Source organism: Hemicordylus capensis, chromosome 5, assembly GCF_027244095.1.
Source record: "Hemicordylus capensis ecotype Gifberg chromosome 5, rHemCap1.1.pri, whole genome shotgun sequence".
NCBI classification, from domain to species: domain Eukaryota; kingdom Metazoa; phylum Chordata; class Lepidosauria; order Squamata; family Cordylidae; genus Hemicordylus; species Hemicordylus capensis.
This window is the reverse complement of record NC_069661.1, coordinates 103,749,350-103,768,006: the sequence shown is the minus strand read 5'-3', so window position 1 is coordinate 103,768,006 and position 18,657 is coordinate 103,749,350. Positions and strand designations below refer to the sequence as shown.

The following is an 18,657-nucleotide window of genomic DNA, read 5'->3' as shown; positions in this document are numbered from 1 at the left end:
TCTGAGGTCGGTAAAATGAGTACCCAGAATGTTGGGGGCAATATGCTAAATCATTGTAAACCGCTTAGAGCGCTCCGGCTGTAGAGCGGTATATAAATGTAAGTGCTATTGCTATTGCTATTGCTATTAAAAGTATCCCCAAGTACCCCAGCAGAAAAGAGTGTCTGAAATGGGACTAGGTAGGCTTCTGAAGGAAGTGCATTTATTTGATCACATAACACTAATACTATAGCCTTTTTCACTGCAACATCCCACCATCACATTCAGCAAAATCAGATTTACACCCACTAGCAAATCTGGTGGGTGCTGGTCTTGGGGTAGCAAGCATGAATTGTCCCATTTGCTAAGCAGGGTCCACCCTGGTTTGCATTTAAATGGGAGACATGTGCGAGCACTGTAAGATATTCCCCTCAGGGGGGTGGGGACTCTCTAGGAAGAGCACCTGCATGCTTGCATGCAGAAGGTTACAAGTTCCCTCCCTGGCATCTCGAAGACAGGGCTCAGAAAGACTCCTGCCTGCAACCTTGGAGTAGCCGCTGTCAGTTTGTGCAGACAATACTGAGCTAGATAGACCAATGGTCTGACTCATTATAAGGAAGATTCCTATACTCCTAGCCACAACCCCATGTACAATAAGTGTGTTTTCAGTTTTTGTCTGCAAGGGCCAGGGTTCCAAATCATGTAGAGGAACTGTCCCTGTATCCAGGTCTGCCACTTGAAGATAAATGCTTCACACAAGCCGGCACCCCAGAAGACAGATACAAAACAAACTACCTTAAAACTGTCTCATCAGAGGGCCGAGCAGGGAAACTCCTTGAAACGGGGGTGGGGGTTTTATAGCTCCTGACCACACATCTTACTCCCCACCTGACCTTATCACCAAGCAGCTAAATGATGCCTGTTTAATTTCTGCAAGTCTTTGATAATTATTCTGGGAAGGCTGCATAAAATAGGAGAGAAATTAGAGAATTTAACACAGGCCTTTGCCCATTTCACTGCTATGATCCAACAAGGGCTTAAAAGCTCAGCCGACGTCAACAGCTCCTGGCTAGCTTCTCCCTCTGCCTCTGACTCACTACACACAGCAGGTCCTGAAGTGTTTGGAAATAACAGGGATATAAAGCTGCAAAGAATTTTGCAGACCCACCAAATTATTATTCAATTCCCTCAGAAAGACTCTCATTTATGGGCAAGGGAATAAAGTATTCTCGCCTCCTTCTCGAAACTCATAAAGCAACAAATTGGACCCACAGAGTTGGAGAACTTTCACTTCTTGGCAACTCAATCAGATCATAAAAGACTATGAGGCAATTCTCATGATCGCCAAAATGCAGGCTAAGGGAGCCTAGCCCGCTTTCTGGCGACCGTGAGAACCACCGGGCTCACCAGTGAGCCCGGTTGCTCTCAAGCAGCTTACAGAGCCCTCCCATAAGCCCAGGTTAGCAGAGCGAGCACTCTGCTAACCTGGGCTCTACGATCGTGTGTTGCTGTGTGTGTTGCTCCACGCCGCCTCAACTCACAAGGAGACCCCTGACCAGGAGGCTAAAAAGCAGCCTCCCGGCTTGGGGGTCTCTCCAGCATGCTCTGCGCACTCATCGATCTGGCCACCCAGGGAGGGCTCAGTGATCATCTGCGGGGAGAGCAGGCTTAGCCCGCTCTCTCCACAAACCCTCTGGAGGCAGGTGTCACCAGTCGTGAGACCCACATCTATTTTTAGCTTTTAAATCAGCCTATGTGCCTTCACAGCTCCTTTGCTCAGCACAACGTTTTCGGCAATTTAATTTAAGTTTTCATCACATCTTTAAGGACGTTGGCACTAGATCGCTAATCATGGGCTTGCTAATTACCAACAACAATAAACCTTTCAACCACACTACGAATAAATTACCCTTCCCCAGCCGTATCAGCTCCTCTCAAGCTGAACCACTGGAGGCTAAACCGAGGCCAGAAGTAGCAAGACATTACAATATTCCTGGCCAAAATAAACCCCAACCAACAATCTCTACAGAGATGGCTAATTCCCAGCCCTACAGCCAAAATGATCTACTGTGCTTAAAAAATGAGCTCATTGCGCTCAGGCAGAGGCTAAGCCCACAGCCAAAGATACAAAAGGATGTGTGTCTAGACTCAGATTCCGAAAGCGAGCTGGAACAGGAAATGGAAGTTCAACCATTGTATTCTCCTCTCAAACAACTCCTAAAAGTCCATCCTTCAGATTTTAAAATTGAATCTGGGACGGAAACTGAATTAGAAAGTGATTGTGAACATGACTGTGTCCAATCCTCCCAGGCTCCCTGCTGCCCCCACTGGATGCCTTAGGACAATCAGAACAAAGGTCCTGATTTGTTCTGATACAAACACATATGGCAGACATGCTCAAGCCTGCTGCCTAACTCAAGCCTGCTGCCTCAGAGAACTTCATGGCAACCCAGTGTTCCTACAGTTCTATAGTCCCACAGCTCCTTAGTTTTTTATCTTGCCCTAAACTGATAAAACTCTTGCTATGTCTATAGTTGCCCTTGTATGATTTTATATGTGTCCACAATTTGCATATAACTTCTTAATGCATTCTCTCTATTATGCCTTTTTTAACATATAATTTTAATGCATTCTTGCTTCTCTCTTTTATGCCTTTTTAATGATATTTTTATGATACCTTTACCCATTTTTTTGCTGTTAAGTGCAATTCTTAGTTCTAAGTCATTAGGGGTCATCTTGTTTGCGGTCTTAGACAGCCATAGTTTTAATTTAAATTTTACTTTTGCTTTCTGATTCTTATAGTCTTTTTATCATAGCTTTTCATTATATGCTTGTACTGTTCACCCCTTAGGCTTTTAATATAGGATTGATTGATTGATTAAGTGCCGTCAAGTCAGTGTCAATTCTTAGCGACCACATAGATAGATTCTCTCCAGTAATATTTACTTTTACTTTCAATATGTAAAATGTAATCACCCTTTATACTTTATGCTGGTCTATGTCCGTAATAAAGATTGATTTAATTTGTCCCTGTGTCCAACTCTGCCGCTTGCAGATAAATGCTAAATGTGGATCACCAGGGGCAGGGAGGGTACAATCCTCCCTGACTAGCAGGTACAATCCCACTCCCTGCTCACACATTCACTTAACATGGGTGGTGCAGGGTGGGGGGTGTTTTGTACAAAGGACATGGATCATCTTCCTATTTGTTTTTGAGCACAATACAGAACTTTGGGCTTTGAAGCCTCAGATGATTCAGGAAGTGGCTATCAAAAGGACTGCCAGCCACCTCCCTTATGAGCCTACTCACACGCTTCAGTCTTTAGGGGAGATCCTCTTCCATCTTCCACCACCATCTGAAGTGTGCTTGGTGGTTACGAAGGACAGAGATTTCTCAGTGGTAATGCCCAGGCAGTGGAACTCCCTGTCCTGGGAGAGCCAGTTGACTTCATGTGTTTAGGCATCAAATAAAAACCATACTGATTCAACCTACATTTCAGTAGGACATCTGATAATCTGGTATTTGCTGATTCCCCCCCCCCCCACGGAAGCTCTATTTGTTTTGGTCTGATTTTTATTCTATTTTATGGGGCAGTATATTATTTTACTATAGCTCTGTTAGCCACTTTGTAGGTTCTTTTCTGGAACAGAAACATTGCATATCGAGAAAGGAAGAATCCCAGCACCTAGTGAAGTAGGCTTTAGCCTAGGACAGTGCATACCACAATAAATGCCTTAGTCTTCCCTGTTCCACAAATCACTATTGTTTTTACTTCCAACAGCTGCTGAAAACAATTGCTGTTCTCCTTTACTTCTAATAATTACAGATTGTGTTAAGTAGTGATTGCTTGTTCTGTATGTAAGTAATTGTGTCAGAAAGCCCATCCTTCTCTATTCCCTTGAAATTTAACCAAATCAACAGCCAGCATCCTCTGACAGCCAGCTACTACAACTGCAGTTTCATTTCAAACGGCTATAAATGGACTTGAGAAGCAGTAAGGATGATAACTTCTTTCTTCTGTGACAACCAAAGACACCGGCTAGGTGTCCTGGTGATTATAAGAAGGCCACCAGCCTGGGATTACGCTGCTTTTTGTGACCCATCCTAAGTCCTGCAGTCCAGGCTAATCATTGACAGGGGTTTTACAGTCAGCAAGCTTTTTACTGAAGCCTTGATAAGACACTCCAGCAGTTAGTGGCAAATGAAGACAGGCTATGCAGCAGGGATTCCAGAGAGTGAATGGATTTTCTCCAGCCTCCGTAAGAGAAATTTGACTTTTAACACAAGCTCCAAAGGGACACAATGTTTGCCCCGCAACTGAAGCGATCCGTAGTATTATGGGCATTGTTTTTCATATGGACAGCTACTGGACTGAGCAAGGATGGAAGGATGGTGTGGGAAAGAGACCACAGTTTAAGTCCTGTGAATGAAAGCCAGCTGTTTCTGCATGACACGTTTCCAACAAAGTTCATCTGGGGCGTGGGGACCAGTGCATTTCAGGTGGAGGGCACTGAGAGGAATGATGGAAAGGGACCCTCAATATGGGAACACTTCAACCCTTCACACTCCCAAGCTGACTCCAGGACAGATAACTCCAGTGACAGCTACAACTTTCTGCAAAAAGATTTGTCAGCTCTGGATTTTTTGGGAGTTTCTTCTTACCAGTTTTCAATATCATGGCCAAGGCTCTTTCCCACTGGGATGGTAACAGCTGTCAATGAAAAAGGGCTCCGTTACTACAATCACCTCCTAGATGCTCTAGTTCTCAGACAGATTGAACCTGTAGTCACCCTTTACCACTGGGATTTGCCTTTGGCACTGCAAGAGAAATATGGGGGCTGGGCAAATGAATCTCTCATTGATGTCTTCAACGACTATGCCTCTTTTTGCTTCCAAGCTTTTGGGGATCGAGTTAAGTACTGGATTACGATCCACAATCCTTACTTAATTGCTTGGCATGGGTATAGCACAGGTATTCATGCTCCTGGAGAGATGGAGGAAAGCGCTGCCTACACAGTAGGACATAATCTGATCAAGGTACAGTACAGCCAGATTTTATCCTAACAGATCAAGTGCTACTGCAGCAAACAACAGAAGGAAAGGCAGTATAAGAATATAAGGGTGAGAGTAATGTATATATGTAGTGTGAATTTAGATTAATCATCTTTCTCGCTTTTTGCTGTAGCCTAAAAGCCTTGACAAAAATACATAAGCTTTCCATTGTCTCTCTTCAAATGTTGGTTATTATAATTGGACCATTCTGTTAATGGAACTGCTCCCGGGGAATTAGCAGCCTACCCTGTGCTATGTTTAGGCTTGTGTGGGGGAATTAGCTAGCCTAAAAACACAGCATGGGATGTCTGCCAATTCCCCAGGATGGAGCAGTACCATTAACAACCCATGTTGTTAAATGTAAAATTAACCTGCAGTTTTAGGGCATGACCCTGCCAAAGCTAAGCTCTTTTAAATCCCATTGATATCACTGGGAGAGTTAAGCATCTGTTTCAAGCTACAATCCCTATCAGGGAGTAAGTCTAATTGGATTGAGTTGGTGGCATCCAGACCTTTGGCAGAAGGGCATACTGGCAACAGAAGCTCCTTCTGAAGGAGAACTGCATTCATGCAAGGAACCCGTCTACTCATGCAAAGGAGCTCTTGGGTGAACACAACTCTCCTTCCACTCACAGAAGAGTTTCTGTCAATGGTGTGCTCCTCTGCCAAAGGTCTGGATATCCTCCAGTGGGTCTTATTACTTCTGATTGCCCTGCACATTTCCCATTTAAATCAATAGCCCAAAGCATGCTTAATTTTTTGTATAGTGTCCTTAAAAAAATGTTGTTTACTTGCACTCCCCCCAGTGCTTTGTTTGCCTAGGCCAATAACAATACCCTGCATAAGTTGACATTATGTTATTGGCATAAACAAAAGCTCATTCAATAATCCTAAATCTGACAAATTGTAGCTAGATGAAGCATTAATACATAAAGAATAATTAAATAAAATACATCTTAGCCTGATAACATCACATTGCAAATAGTGCCCACTATACTGAACTAACAAGGTTACCAGGTTCTTTTTTAATTGTTTGAAGAGAGACATCCTTTATGTCAATATTTAAGAACTTCAGAATGACGTCAGTCCAATTCTATGTTCATCTAATTAAGTTATTAACAGTGAGTTAGCATGCCTAGCTTTCCCTCACTATGTTAAATTGTGCACTCGAGAAATTATTCTGTTTCTATTGACTTAACATTTTATGAAATTAGAGTTCTTATTCCAACATTGGATCAAATTCTGAATATGTATACTGAAACACGCTGCTAAATTAGACTCTGTCTTTATTTGAAAGAAGGTACAGCACTGTCATATAGATAACTACAACATCAGAGAGATAGCATACCTTAAAGAAGTACTGCAAAAATACTCATTGGTTTTCTCTTGGTAGCTTTACAACAGTTAATAAAAATTACCTACAAACAACTAGAACTCTGGACTTCTTTCAGTTCTCTTGCATTTCCTCTCTCTTATAATCACAATTTGCCACTAGTCCCTATTCCCAAATCTGGGGAAGTATCTTTCTTTTAATAGTAATAGGAAATAAAATAGTATTTCTAAGGAACCTTGCAGTATATCCATACCAATGTTATTTTCTTCCATATGAACCATGCCAAAAGGTATACAGAAAAATCAATTAATTAAAAAATGTGGGGACAAAAAATGTGTTGTTAAATTGCCCACACACTTCCTCACATGCCTACTTATGGTTGCCAACCCCCCAGCATTAGTCTGAAATCCCCAGAAACTAACATCTCCAGGTGAAGAAATCCTGATGATTTAAATGGTTTGTGAAAAATACTGGAGAAAGTGTTGAGGAGAATAAATCTTGAGGAATAGCTTCAGTCAGAATGGACAACCCTAGATGGGATCCCTGACAACGGAACACAAACATGCATGCTACTGGTGCTGTGTCACTCATGATTCCCATGAGCTTTTGGGCTGCCATTTTCCTCATTCAGCCTTTTCCCCTGGATTTCTCTTTCTCTTTTCTCCTCATTCAGCCTTTTCTCCTTCAGGCATTGGGGCAAAAGTGCCAATTATCGTGGAGAGAGATAGGCTTTTAGGAGGGTAGCAACAGCAAAAAGGGATGTCTGTGGCATGCCTAAGGAACACATAACAGTTGTAAAACACTCACCCTAGTGTCCTTGGAGCGGTCTTGTAAATAAGTCCACAGGAGTCTTTAGCCTATAAAGACAACCACTAGCCTGCCCAGGGGTAGCCCTTCCTTGAGGTGAGGTGAAGCTGCTGCCTCAGGCAGCAGGTTATTGGGGTTCCAGAAGGGTAGCATGATGCCCTCCTGCTCCCACGGCTTAAAAAAAGAAAGAAAAGGGATAGGAGGTTGCACACGGGGTGGGGGAAGTGGCATTTGACACCCTGCCTCAGGCACACAGAAGTTTTGAGCCACCTGCCTCTCCACAGATACATGTGTTAATTGTTTGTAACAAGCAGACAGCCCCCAACCCCCCAAAAAACAACCCAATAAAGCCTAACTCTAATGAAGTTTCACTTTCCAGGTTGGTCTCCTAGAGGTGATTCTTAGGCCACTAGGCAAGTGGCTATTTTCAAGCCTGCCTTGGGTATTTTCTCAAGTAATGGCTGAACAATGGATCAGATTATATTGGACACCAACATTATATGGAGAAGAGTGAATGCTCACAGCTGCTACCTAGATAGTATCCATCTGGCATACTATCTCCACTAATGGCTGGCTGTCCCTGTGGCCATATGTTCAGATAGTATTTGGGCACTCCTTTCTCAAGTATACATGCAGGATAGCCAGGGATGGGGATGACTTGTTGGATGGGTGGGGGAGACCTCATACACCCCTCTCCACATAATGGGCCAGCATATTATCAGATCTGGCCCAATATATAAAAGTAAGGGGCAAAGGGCAGGGAACAAAGAGCTGGCTCACATATGATGTTCATCATCTGATGACTGCATTTCATGTGGTGATGATGTGCTTGTGTGAATGAGCTATCACATACCAACCCCGGTAGAACTTTAATGTCACCTCAATGCAGCCGCAAGTCACCAAGTGATATTCAGATATATGAGATAAAGCAAGATTTAATGGGAGAAGGAAAAGCACGTGTTGTGACAAGGAAAGGGCGAAAAGTTCTGGATGCCCCCCTACATCACAGCTGGAGCCAGGAGCAAGATCTGGTTGCTTAGTGCCTTCTCTCCATCCAGAGTCCAGAGTTAAATGACCCTTTAATTCAGTGGAAGGAATGGCATTTAAATATTGCCCAGTGATCTCCAAAATAATGAAATGCAAATTAAATTAAATTAAATTAAATGACTAAGGGTTGATATGATGTAGTGTTCAGGTACCCCAAAAGTGGGAAGTTCAGCTCAGCCCTTGCAGGTTCATTTCTCTTGGAAGGAGAGAGTGGATTCTTATGGTGTTGTAGTATTCTTGTTTGATGTAAAAATCTTATTATTTACAGTCTTGCAAGTTGAGAAAGTATGCTAGAGTCTCTGTTGCTCTCAAAACAAAATCAGTGCAGGCTTTTTCTCCATTAGATAGAAATTGAGGAACAATGTGTGTTTTATATCAATGGCAAACTCTCCAATGTTTTGATCTCCATTTGGAGTCAGTTGGTCAGGTTCTCTCCACCTGTTATCAAAGCCAGATAAGAATTGTTTTGCCAACATTAGCTGAATGAGTCAGCTGGGCTTTTCCCTCATATCCTACTTCTTGCAGGACAGGAGGATTCTGTCTCTTTAGTTAACTCATAGTCCACTATTCAGTAGATTTTAAGAAAAGCTGAATTAAAATAATATACATTAGAATATTTGTGAGGAGACTTAAGCTTAGGGAATTCATTTGATTCTATCCCCACCACCTCCACCTTGTTTAAGTGCTGGAATGTATCCCCAGATTTATTGCTGCTTATGAAGAAAACAGGGGAACATCACCAGGCTGCTTCACTATTATTTTTATTTATTTATTTATTTATTTATTTATTTATTTATTTATTTATTTATTTATTTTATTACATTTATATCCCGCTGCTCCTCCAAGAAGCCCAGAGCGGTGTACTACATACTTAAGTTTCTCTTTCACAACAACCCTGTGAAGTAGGCTAGGCTGAGAGAGAAGTGACTGGCCCAGAGTCACCCAGCTAGTATCATGGCTGAATGAGGATTTGAACTCGGGTCTCCCCAGTCCTAGTCCAGCACTCTAACCACTACACCATGCTGGCTCTCTCATCATGGCACTCATTGTGGCAACAAGCAAGTTGCAGAAGAACCGCTGATAGCCATTACGTGCATGATCCCACTATGTGTGACGCCTGAAGCATTGAGTGGAGAATGTTGGCTGTCACCTAAGCCTGACATCATCAAGCCAACATCAAATGTTGGTTAAGAACATCAGGCTGAGGTAGGACATTCTCCAGACATTCTCTGAGAACTGACATTCTCCATCTAAGATTCACCAGACATTTCCAACATTATATGTCACAGAAATGATAGCAGTAGCAGCAGGAGCACACACCCAGCAGCAACCAGTGGCTCTCTCATGCTTACTTGCAGCCGTGACAAGTGAAGCCACTCACTGTGTTCTGATGGTAGCAGAGAGAAATACCCACAAACTAGGATCTACAAATAGGAAGTCTAAGGACTTGATTGCACATGAGTCATACAACTTTTTAAAAATTTGCATAGCAAGTGTTCATGCCATATTAAAAGAAACAAAAACAGATGGTTTACCATGCAACGTCAAAGACTGCTGTCTGAGGGGAAAAACAAAGGCAAAGCCCTAATGTGCACATATTTATTTGCATGGATGGCTGTCTATCAACAAACTAGATGTGAGCTTATATGAGTTATTAAGAGGTGTGCTTATGAATGATAGAATTATAAAGCTGGAAGGGAACCCGGGAGGAATTCTAGTCCAACCACTTTTTCAGTGCAGGAAACCACTACAGCCTCCGTAACAGACGGCTGTCTAGACTCCCTCCGTTTTAACCCTTTAGCAGAGGAGAGCCCACACTGCACAAGACAGGCTGTTCCACTGTCAAACAGATCATGCAGTTAAGAAGTTCTTCCTATTGACACTAGCCTGAATCTGTTTCCTTGTAATTTCAACTCATTGTTGTTCCTGCCCTGCCCCTCAGGAGCAACAGATCTGCTATTTCTTCTGTGTGACAGACCTTCAGATATTTTAAAATAGCCATCGTATCCCCACTGCACAGAACTGCTTCAATTACGTAGAAAGGGGGTATTCAATTTTAACAATAAAGATGAGAGGAGCTGAGCCCTCTCCCCACTTATACTTGCAGCTTTCTCTCTCTGAGTGCTTTTCTTCTCAGCTGACCTTTGATACCGGAAGTTACCTTAGTTGGGTGAAAAGTGCTTGGAGAAAGGAGCTGCAGGGAGGCAAACTGTGTGTGTGTGTGGCGGGGGTGTGTGAGTTTAGCTATCCTCAACTTACATGCTCCTTTTGCTGTTAAAACTATTTCCTAGTTCCCCTCTTCCTACATGATTGGAGCCATGCTATGGCTAAACATGTGGAACTTTCTTTGGCTGTTGTTGTTTATTCAGTTTCTGTACCGACTTTCCAAAAAACGGCTCAGGGTGGTTTACACAGAGAAATAATAAATAAATAAGATGGATCCCTGTCCCCAAAGGGCTCACAATCTAAAAGAAACACCAGACAGACACCAGCAACAGTCACTGGAGGTACTGTGCTGGGGGTGGATAGGGCCGGTTTCTCCCCCCCCCCACTTGCTAAATAAAGAGAATCACCACATTAAAAGGTGCCTCTTGGCCAAGTTAGCAGGGGACCAAGTTAGCAGGTTCCTTCACATGGCCAGGTTTCCCCCTTTCCATCCTGCTCATTTTTGACCAATATTTAGTGATGTAGAGGAAGCAGGGGGGGGGACTCCGCCTCCTGCTTCCAGTTGGTAAATTCACCTGTAAGTCTCGCAGAATCTGTAAATGTTACAAATATCGAGATCTTAAAAGATATGTAAGAAGGGTTGCCTAATTTTCAACCAACCACTTGGACAACAGATGGGGAAACATTAGCAGCTGGATAAGTTTCACTAAATGATTTCTGCACTTCAAGCTGTAAAAGGCACAAGAGCAAACTAGGACATTGTTTGTAGTCAGTTGGCAACCTTACCTGTATGTGAGTGAATGGAAACCCAACTGAAATTGGCTCTGTTTCCTGAAAGGGGCCCTTTTCCATACCAAAACTGACATGAAAAAAAACAAATATTTCCACATAACATACCATTAAATCCATAGGTGGCATGTAATGGCTTAAGAGCTAGTTTCGGCTAAGAATTAAATTAGAAATTATAGCATTGGCACTGTTAAGATGAGTTGTTTCAACATTCTATAGTTATAAGCCCTGAACATTCTATTGGTTGGAACATCTAAAGTGTCTATTACATCTGCCTGATCATATGTAGATATCAACTAGGTGACAAGCAACACCAGATTTGGTGCAGATTGAACGTAAAATGGCTGAGCTGCAGCAGCTTAAAATCTTACCTTAGACTCTAGAAAGTAAGTGTTGGATAATTTTTTTTTAAACCATCAGATAACATATCTTGTGTGCATGTGTGTGCGCATCCCCTAAAAAAAAAAATCAGGTATATGCTGAAGCATAATACTGTTTTGTTTGGGGTGGGGGGGGTTTTGTGGGGGTGGGATCCATTCAATATTTCCCAAGTTACTAACCTCTGAAGTCCCCATAATAACAAGGTAAAATCAACTAAGGACATTGATCAGTGATTTTGCCCACTCAAGGTTTTGTAGCCACAGTTGAGAGGGGCAAGTCCTGGCAAGTTCTGGAGAGTGACTTTCTGGTTCTTCTGAAAGTTATTGATAAGGAAAGTCCTGGAGCATTTTGGCACTTCTGTAGTTAAACAAATGTCCATTTCCCCCTCTTCTTCCTTGTATGGACCTTTGTTTTCTCCCTCACTGAGGTAAGGCCTAGCAATGAGGTGGAGTGGCCATGAGGTGATCCACTTACCAAGGGAAATGTTGCATACATGATGTCAGAATTTTGACTCTCTGGGCCTGCTGTGCATATGAAGGGCAGTCCCAGGGATGCTGCAAAGGTGGGAAGTTACACAACTACTTAAAACCATGCCCAATCACTTCTGCAGCACTCATTCCATTGTTTCCAATTGAAACAATGGAAGTTGCATTTTGGGAATGCTTGCACACTGTAGCTGAACAACTGCCCATTACTGCAACGACCACCTAGGTCAGCCTTTCACATGGACAGCAGTCCCAGAAGGTTAGAAATGCTAATGTTGGAGTGAGTGTTATGTTGACCATAGATTATTTGTTAAGAAGTATGTTTGTACTATCTGTGAAGTAACAATAAGGGATCATTCTTTTGATCTGAAACGAGTTTTTGCTTAATTTGAGTATAGGCCCTAACATGAATGAATTGTTTATATTTAACTTATAACAAGATATGCAAAGAGCCTATGGTAAAAACACAAGGGTTATTAAGCCTATTGTAGTGTTGCTATCACCCATTCCCAAGATTGTTTTTCACTGTCACAAAGTGATAAATTAGAGGCCATACACATTGCTTGCAATTCACTACTGCAATCTGTGGGCTCTTCTCTCCATAAAAAGTGTGTGGGTAGGTACAGATCAGCTATGACACAGGGTGAGACGGGCCACATCAGATGCTGGATTAAGAGCCGATTCTCAGAAGTGACACAGCAGTGCACACAGCACCCCGCCCCCATAGAGAGCCTGCAAAGGAAAGAAGGTGGAATCATGGCACCATTCTGCTGGAAAAGGAAGGAAAGAGGTTTGAAAGCAGGAAGGGACTGAGTGATTTTAATAGAAGGAGAGAAACGGGGGGTGGGAGGTGGAGAAAGGTGCCATTTGGTGCTCTGCTTCAGGTAGCAAAATGTCATTAGCTGGCCTGGCCTTCCAGGGTTTTTAAACTGTTGTAAAGGGTTTTGATGTACTTGGCTTTTCAGGATTTTTAAACTGTTTTTATTGTTTAACCGTTGTTTTATGGTATTTTAAAATTTCTGTTTTAATTGTTGATTGATCTTCTGTTTTATCTGTAAACCGCCCTGAGCCATTTTGAAAGGGCGGTCTAGAAATTGAATAAATAAATAAAAGATAGTTGCTCGATCTCTAATAAAACCTACCCCTCATTTGATACTTTTCAATTAACTTGATCAAATTTGACCGTTGCAACCGACTGAATGCTTTGAGAAATATAAAATAAGAACCAAGGGTTTCTTCGACTTCCTCTCTTGGTAAACACAGTTTAAAATTCAACAAATTGGATCAGCTAATTTTCTATTTTTAATAAATCCCATTTGGTCTTGGTCTTGGTCTTATCTAAATCATCTTCAACAATTAGTGATTTGGGTGTTAAAATCTCCAAAAACTTACCTGAGTTAAATAAATTAAATTATACTCCTGTTGTTAAATATATTAAAGTTAAGATCTGTAAATGGGATAACAGTCATCTATCCTGGTTGGGTCATAATGCTGTATCTAAGATGTTTCTTCTGCCCAAGTTGCTATATTTGTTTCAAGTCCTTCCTAGCTATTTATCACATTGTACAATTAATAGATGGTAGAAATTACTTTTTTAACTTTTATAAATGGAAAGAATAGATCCAGGCTTTCAAATAACGTATTATATACTAAAACCAAGGATGGAAGATGGGGTGTCCCCAACATTAAGATATACTAGCTGAGCCAGGTGCAGAACATCTGCGCCTCCTCCAGCCCACTTCTCTCCCCTCTGCTTCTCCCCCCACTCCTGGTGTGGTTTCTGGCTGGTGGGTCGGCCAGAAAGCTAGCCCGCCACCTCCTCCCACCCTCCCTCCCGCCAATTCCTGGTGGCCAGGCCAGGCCGCCATCACCATCTGTTGCTCCTGGCGGCCAGCTCAGCTGGCGGGCAGCCCAGCTTGCCGCCTGCTCCCACTGCTGTCTGTCCCGGCCGGCTGGCCGCTGGCAGGAGCAGCCCACTTCTTCGCCCACCCGTGGTTTCTGGTTGGTGGGCTGGCCAGAAAGCTGGCCTGCTGCCACCTCCTCCCGCCAATTTCTGGCAGCTGCCCGGCCCGCCGCCACCTGCTCTCAGCTGGTCACAACCCTATTTTCTTCCCTGTCCCTTCACTAATTGGCAGCTGCTCGCAAACTCTCGCGAGAGCTGCCACACATGGGATTAGTGACGGGTACCCCTAAGAGAAATAAATATATAGCTTATGAGGCATCACAAATGAGAAATGTTGTGGGATTAATGGTTAATTTTATTTTATTTATTTATTTGTTTGTTTGTTTGATTTATATACCACCCTTCCAAAAATGGCTCAGGGCGATTTACATCAAAGTAAAAACTATTAAAATCAATTAACAATTAAAATTTGGAACCTAAATCGTGATATGACATTGAATTTGTAAGTGATAGTAATATAATGACAATATGTATATTCCCCCAAAGTGGTCTTTTTTTTTTAAAGGTCAAGAATACAACTAATCCCTTTTTAAAAGTTACTTTGATAATTTGGAATAAATGGTTATTCCATATATCATCTTTTCATTCCCCACTTACCCCCCAGTAACATTTCATCCCAGAATTCTAGGAATAATTGGCAGAATAAAAAGACCTAATAATTGGCAGAATACAAGGAATAAGTTAGTGAGATTGAGAGATGTAAACCATAAAGGTGAACGTAAGACAATCAATCAAATAAAATCACTTTTTGTAAAACTCAATTGGTCGTGGTTTCAGTTGACACAACTGAAGTCATTTCTTTCTTTGTCCCAATGTTATCTATGGCCTAACTAATTTTGAGAAGCTGGTAACAGAAAGTGACTATGAAGCAAATGGTTTAATATCTAAGTTCTATTCAACTCTGTTAAAATATGAATTAAAACCATTGACTGGATTGAAACTTGCCTGGGAGATGGATTTGTCAAGAGCTTTTCATGAAGGAGAATGGGGGAAAGTCTCGACTAATAAATCTTGATATTCTGTCTCAGCCCAAATAAAAGAAAATTATATGAAAATAGTCCATTGATGGTATATGACTCCAGTGAGATTAGCACATATTACAAAGAACATGTCTGCCAAATGTTGGAGCAATGATTGTAAGGAGAAGGGGACCTACTACCATCTATGATGGACTTGTCCAAGAGTTGGGAATTTCTGGAAATTCTTTTTTATAGAGATGGTGAAAATCACTGACCAGCAGATTCAGCCAGATCCCTCCTTGGCATTGTTAGGTATTTTTTCGGGAGAATTAGAGACACTGAATTCTAAATATTTACTGTCATTTATATTGATAGCAGCTAGATTAATCATAGCCAAAAATTGGAAAGAAGAGAGTTTGGTACAACAAACTCTGGTATATTGCAACAGCCAAAAAACTGACTTATTATTTAAAGATTCAAAAAGGTGTAATTCCATCCCAATCTTTCATTATGGTTTGGTAGGGTTAATTATTATTTTTGAACTATAATAATTATGGTAATAAGGGGACAACCCAATTCATTTAAGTTTTGTTTAAGAACAATCAAGAATGGCATTGTAGAGTATTATATGTTTAATGTTTTGTAATCATAGGCTTGGGCCTCTTTTTTCTTTCTTTCTTTTTTTAAAGATGCTTTTTACAAATGTATTGTAATGGTATCTGGTGGTTTTAAATATTTTTTTAAAAATGCCATAAAAGGACAGAATAGCCTAAACACCTGAATGCTTTGGACTATTTTAAAGAACTTAAGATCTGAAACCTTTTTTTAAATTAAGGTTGCAGACCTTTTCACAATAACTTAGGAAGCATTCCCTTTGAATTCCATGGTATTTAAATGTTTAGGCTGGACACAATATAAATATTTCCTAAAAGCCTAGGCCTTCTACTATTGTAGATTGGTTGGAAAAATTCAAAACCTTTTAACAGAAATTCACATCCAACAGATGGCACTTCCAGCTCATGGTATATGATGTTCAAGTAGTAACATAATCTGCATTAAGGGGTCTTGAAAGAACAGTGGTAATTTTAATCTAAACGATAACATCCATAGGCATAGTAGCACTCGTGGAAGGACTTGTGGTTACAGTCTTTCACAAAGTATTGCTACTGCTAAGAGACAAGGAACCACCAAAACACAAATTGCACAAGGAGTTCCCCATTTGCACATATAAGAGCTTGTGCACAAGATGCTATTCTAGTTCAAGAACTAGATCAAAACAAAGATGCAGTGACCATGTGGTACATCATTACACTGGCACAACAGCATATGTGTTGGCTCAAGACTAGTATGGATGCTATTCTGTGTTTGCTTTTGGGATAACAGAATTGAAACGAGAGGTGAGATAGGGCCAGATTTCCCAATAGGCAGCTTCCTGACTTTATAGGGCCCTCAGAATGTCTGAAGATAACAAACAGATCTGTTGATAAATCCCCCCAAGACAGTTCTAGGAAATGTTTGCTACTGAGATGCTATCAGATGGTAGGAATGTGTGTAGAAATGTGTCCATGAAGATGGGCTGTAGGGGGAGTATCATTGCCACCTTTCCTTCCCAGGTGGCTTTGCCTCACCTTTCCTTCAGATGACTTCTAGTTTTTCCCACTCTCCATTTCTGAAGGTCTCATCTCTGTCCCTGTTTCATCTCCACCTTTAATTTAGGCCCATGTTTCCTTAACTTTCGTCTCTTTGAAACCAGAAAAATTAGTATGAGGGAGCAAAAGGATGGTAAACACCATTATTTGGTGAGCAAGGATTTTGTTAGACACATTATTTTTATTATTTATTTTTACACTTATATCCTGCTCTTCCTCCAAGGAGCTCAGAGTACATGGAGAACATAGTTATTTGTTATTTTTATCCTCACAACAACCTTGTAAGGTAGGTTAGGCTGAGAGCTACATGACTGGCCCAGAGTCACCCAGTGAGTTTCATGGTTGAATGGGGATTTGAACCAACACTCTAACCATTATACTGTGCTGGCTCTACTTTGGGTAGCATCTACAGTTGTCCTTCGTCTGGAAAAAGAGCCCTTACACTAGTAGAGCAAGCACTCCTACTCTGGAGCATTTTTGGAGCATTCTTGCTCCAAGGACAACTACTTACATATATGATAGAACTGAGCTAAATAATGTTCCATAATTTAATTTGGTGACATAATTGAACTTATAGCTACAAATTGATAGCTTTTTTTGAAAACACTTTGTTTGTTGTTATAATCCAAGGGTCCTGAAAAGGACCCTTGGATTATATTTTGTTTTTGAAGCATTCTTCCTGATGAGAAAGATAGATATTACATTATTTTCAGTGTAGTTGCTATACATTACAGTATTTTAACTTGTGCTAAGCTGAATTTGGGGGAGGGTGCTGGGCTGGGCCTAAAGAACTAAAGGACAAGAGCAGCTCACACCATTCTACAAACACTTGTTCAAGAGTTTGTACATACACGGTTTCCATGTGTTCCATCAGCCCTGGGGCCTTGGTCAGGGAGGCGGAGTGGCAGTAATTTATAGGGAAAATCTTGCGTTGATTAGGGGCCCTGCCCTGCAGGCAGCAGGTTGTGAGTGCCGTTTCATGACTCTGAGTCTTCATGATAAGTTGCTTATGTACCAGCCACCCCGCTGCCTGGCCTCAGCCCTTCCTGAGCTTCTCGACCTTGCTGCGGGCCTGCTGGTTGCAAACCCCAGTTTTTTTATTCTAGGGGATTTCAACCTGTCAGCCCTGGGCAAGGATTTGATGGTGGCCTGGGATTTCATGGCCTCCTTGGCAGCCATGGTCTTGTCTCAACTTATCCCTGGCCCAACTCACGTTGGCAGTCACACTTTAGACCTGGTTTTTGTCTTGGAGTAGTGGTGACGTGATCTTAAAATGGGGGGTTTATCCATCTGTCCATTGACATGGTCTGATCACTCCCTAATTCATTTGCGGATCGCTGTTGCTCCTTCCCTTCACAGGGGCACTGGACCTATTTGGATGGTCCGCCCCAGGCACCTTATGGATCTTGACGGTTTTTAGAGGGCACTTGGAGAGTTTCCCAGCAATCTGGTAGGCAACTCACCCACGCTACTCGTTGAGGCCTGGAACATTGGGGCTACTAGGGCGCTTGATGAGATTGCTCCTAAGCAACCTCTTAGGGCTCGTGGATCTTGTCTTCCTTGGTTCTCTGAGGAACTTCGAGAGATGAAGCGAGCCAAAAGGTGCCTAGAGCACCGCTGGAGGAATACTAAGACAGAACCTGAGCAAGCATGGTTGCTTGCCATTCAGGAGTATACAGTGGCAATAAGGGCGGCAAGATCTGCTCATTTCTCCGTGCTTATTGCATCAGTGTATTCCCATCCGGAAGCCCTTTTCCGAATCACCCACTTTTTGCTGGGAAGGGATGATTCTGGTGATCTTCCATCTGACCACTTTGACATGTTTGCCAGGTTTTTCACTGATAATGTTGCTCGCCTTCGGTTGGAATTAGATTCCAATTGCTCGTTATCCATTGAGGTAACAGAGGCTGGGTCTTGTGAAACTATCCGGGATAGCTTTGAACTTGTTGAGGCTGATGACATGAACAGGATTCTCACCAACGTGGGCACAGCAGCCTCTAGCCTGGACCCTTGTCCCTCCTGGCTCGTTAGGGCTGCCAGGGGGGA

The 18,657-nt window shown here is 42.1% G+C and overlaps 1 protein-coding gene across 1 annotated transcript in view; it reads left to right on the top strand.

The window, feature by feature from the left end:
• The first annotated feature begins 4,181 nt into the window (after nucleotides 1–4,181).
• Nucleotides 4,182–18,657, top strand: part of KLB (klotho beta) — a 31,745-nt gene continuing 17,269 nt past the window's right edge. The window contains 2 exon segments of the mRNA XM_053254155.1: nucleotides 4,182–4,268; nucleotides 4,271–5,017. Coding sequence (XP_053110130.1) covers nucleotides 4,182–4,268; nucleotides 4,271–5,017 — 834 coding nt within the window.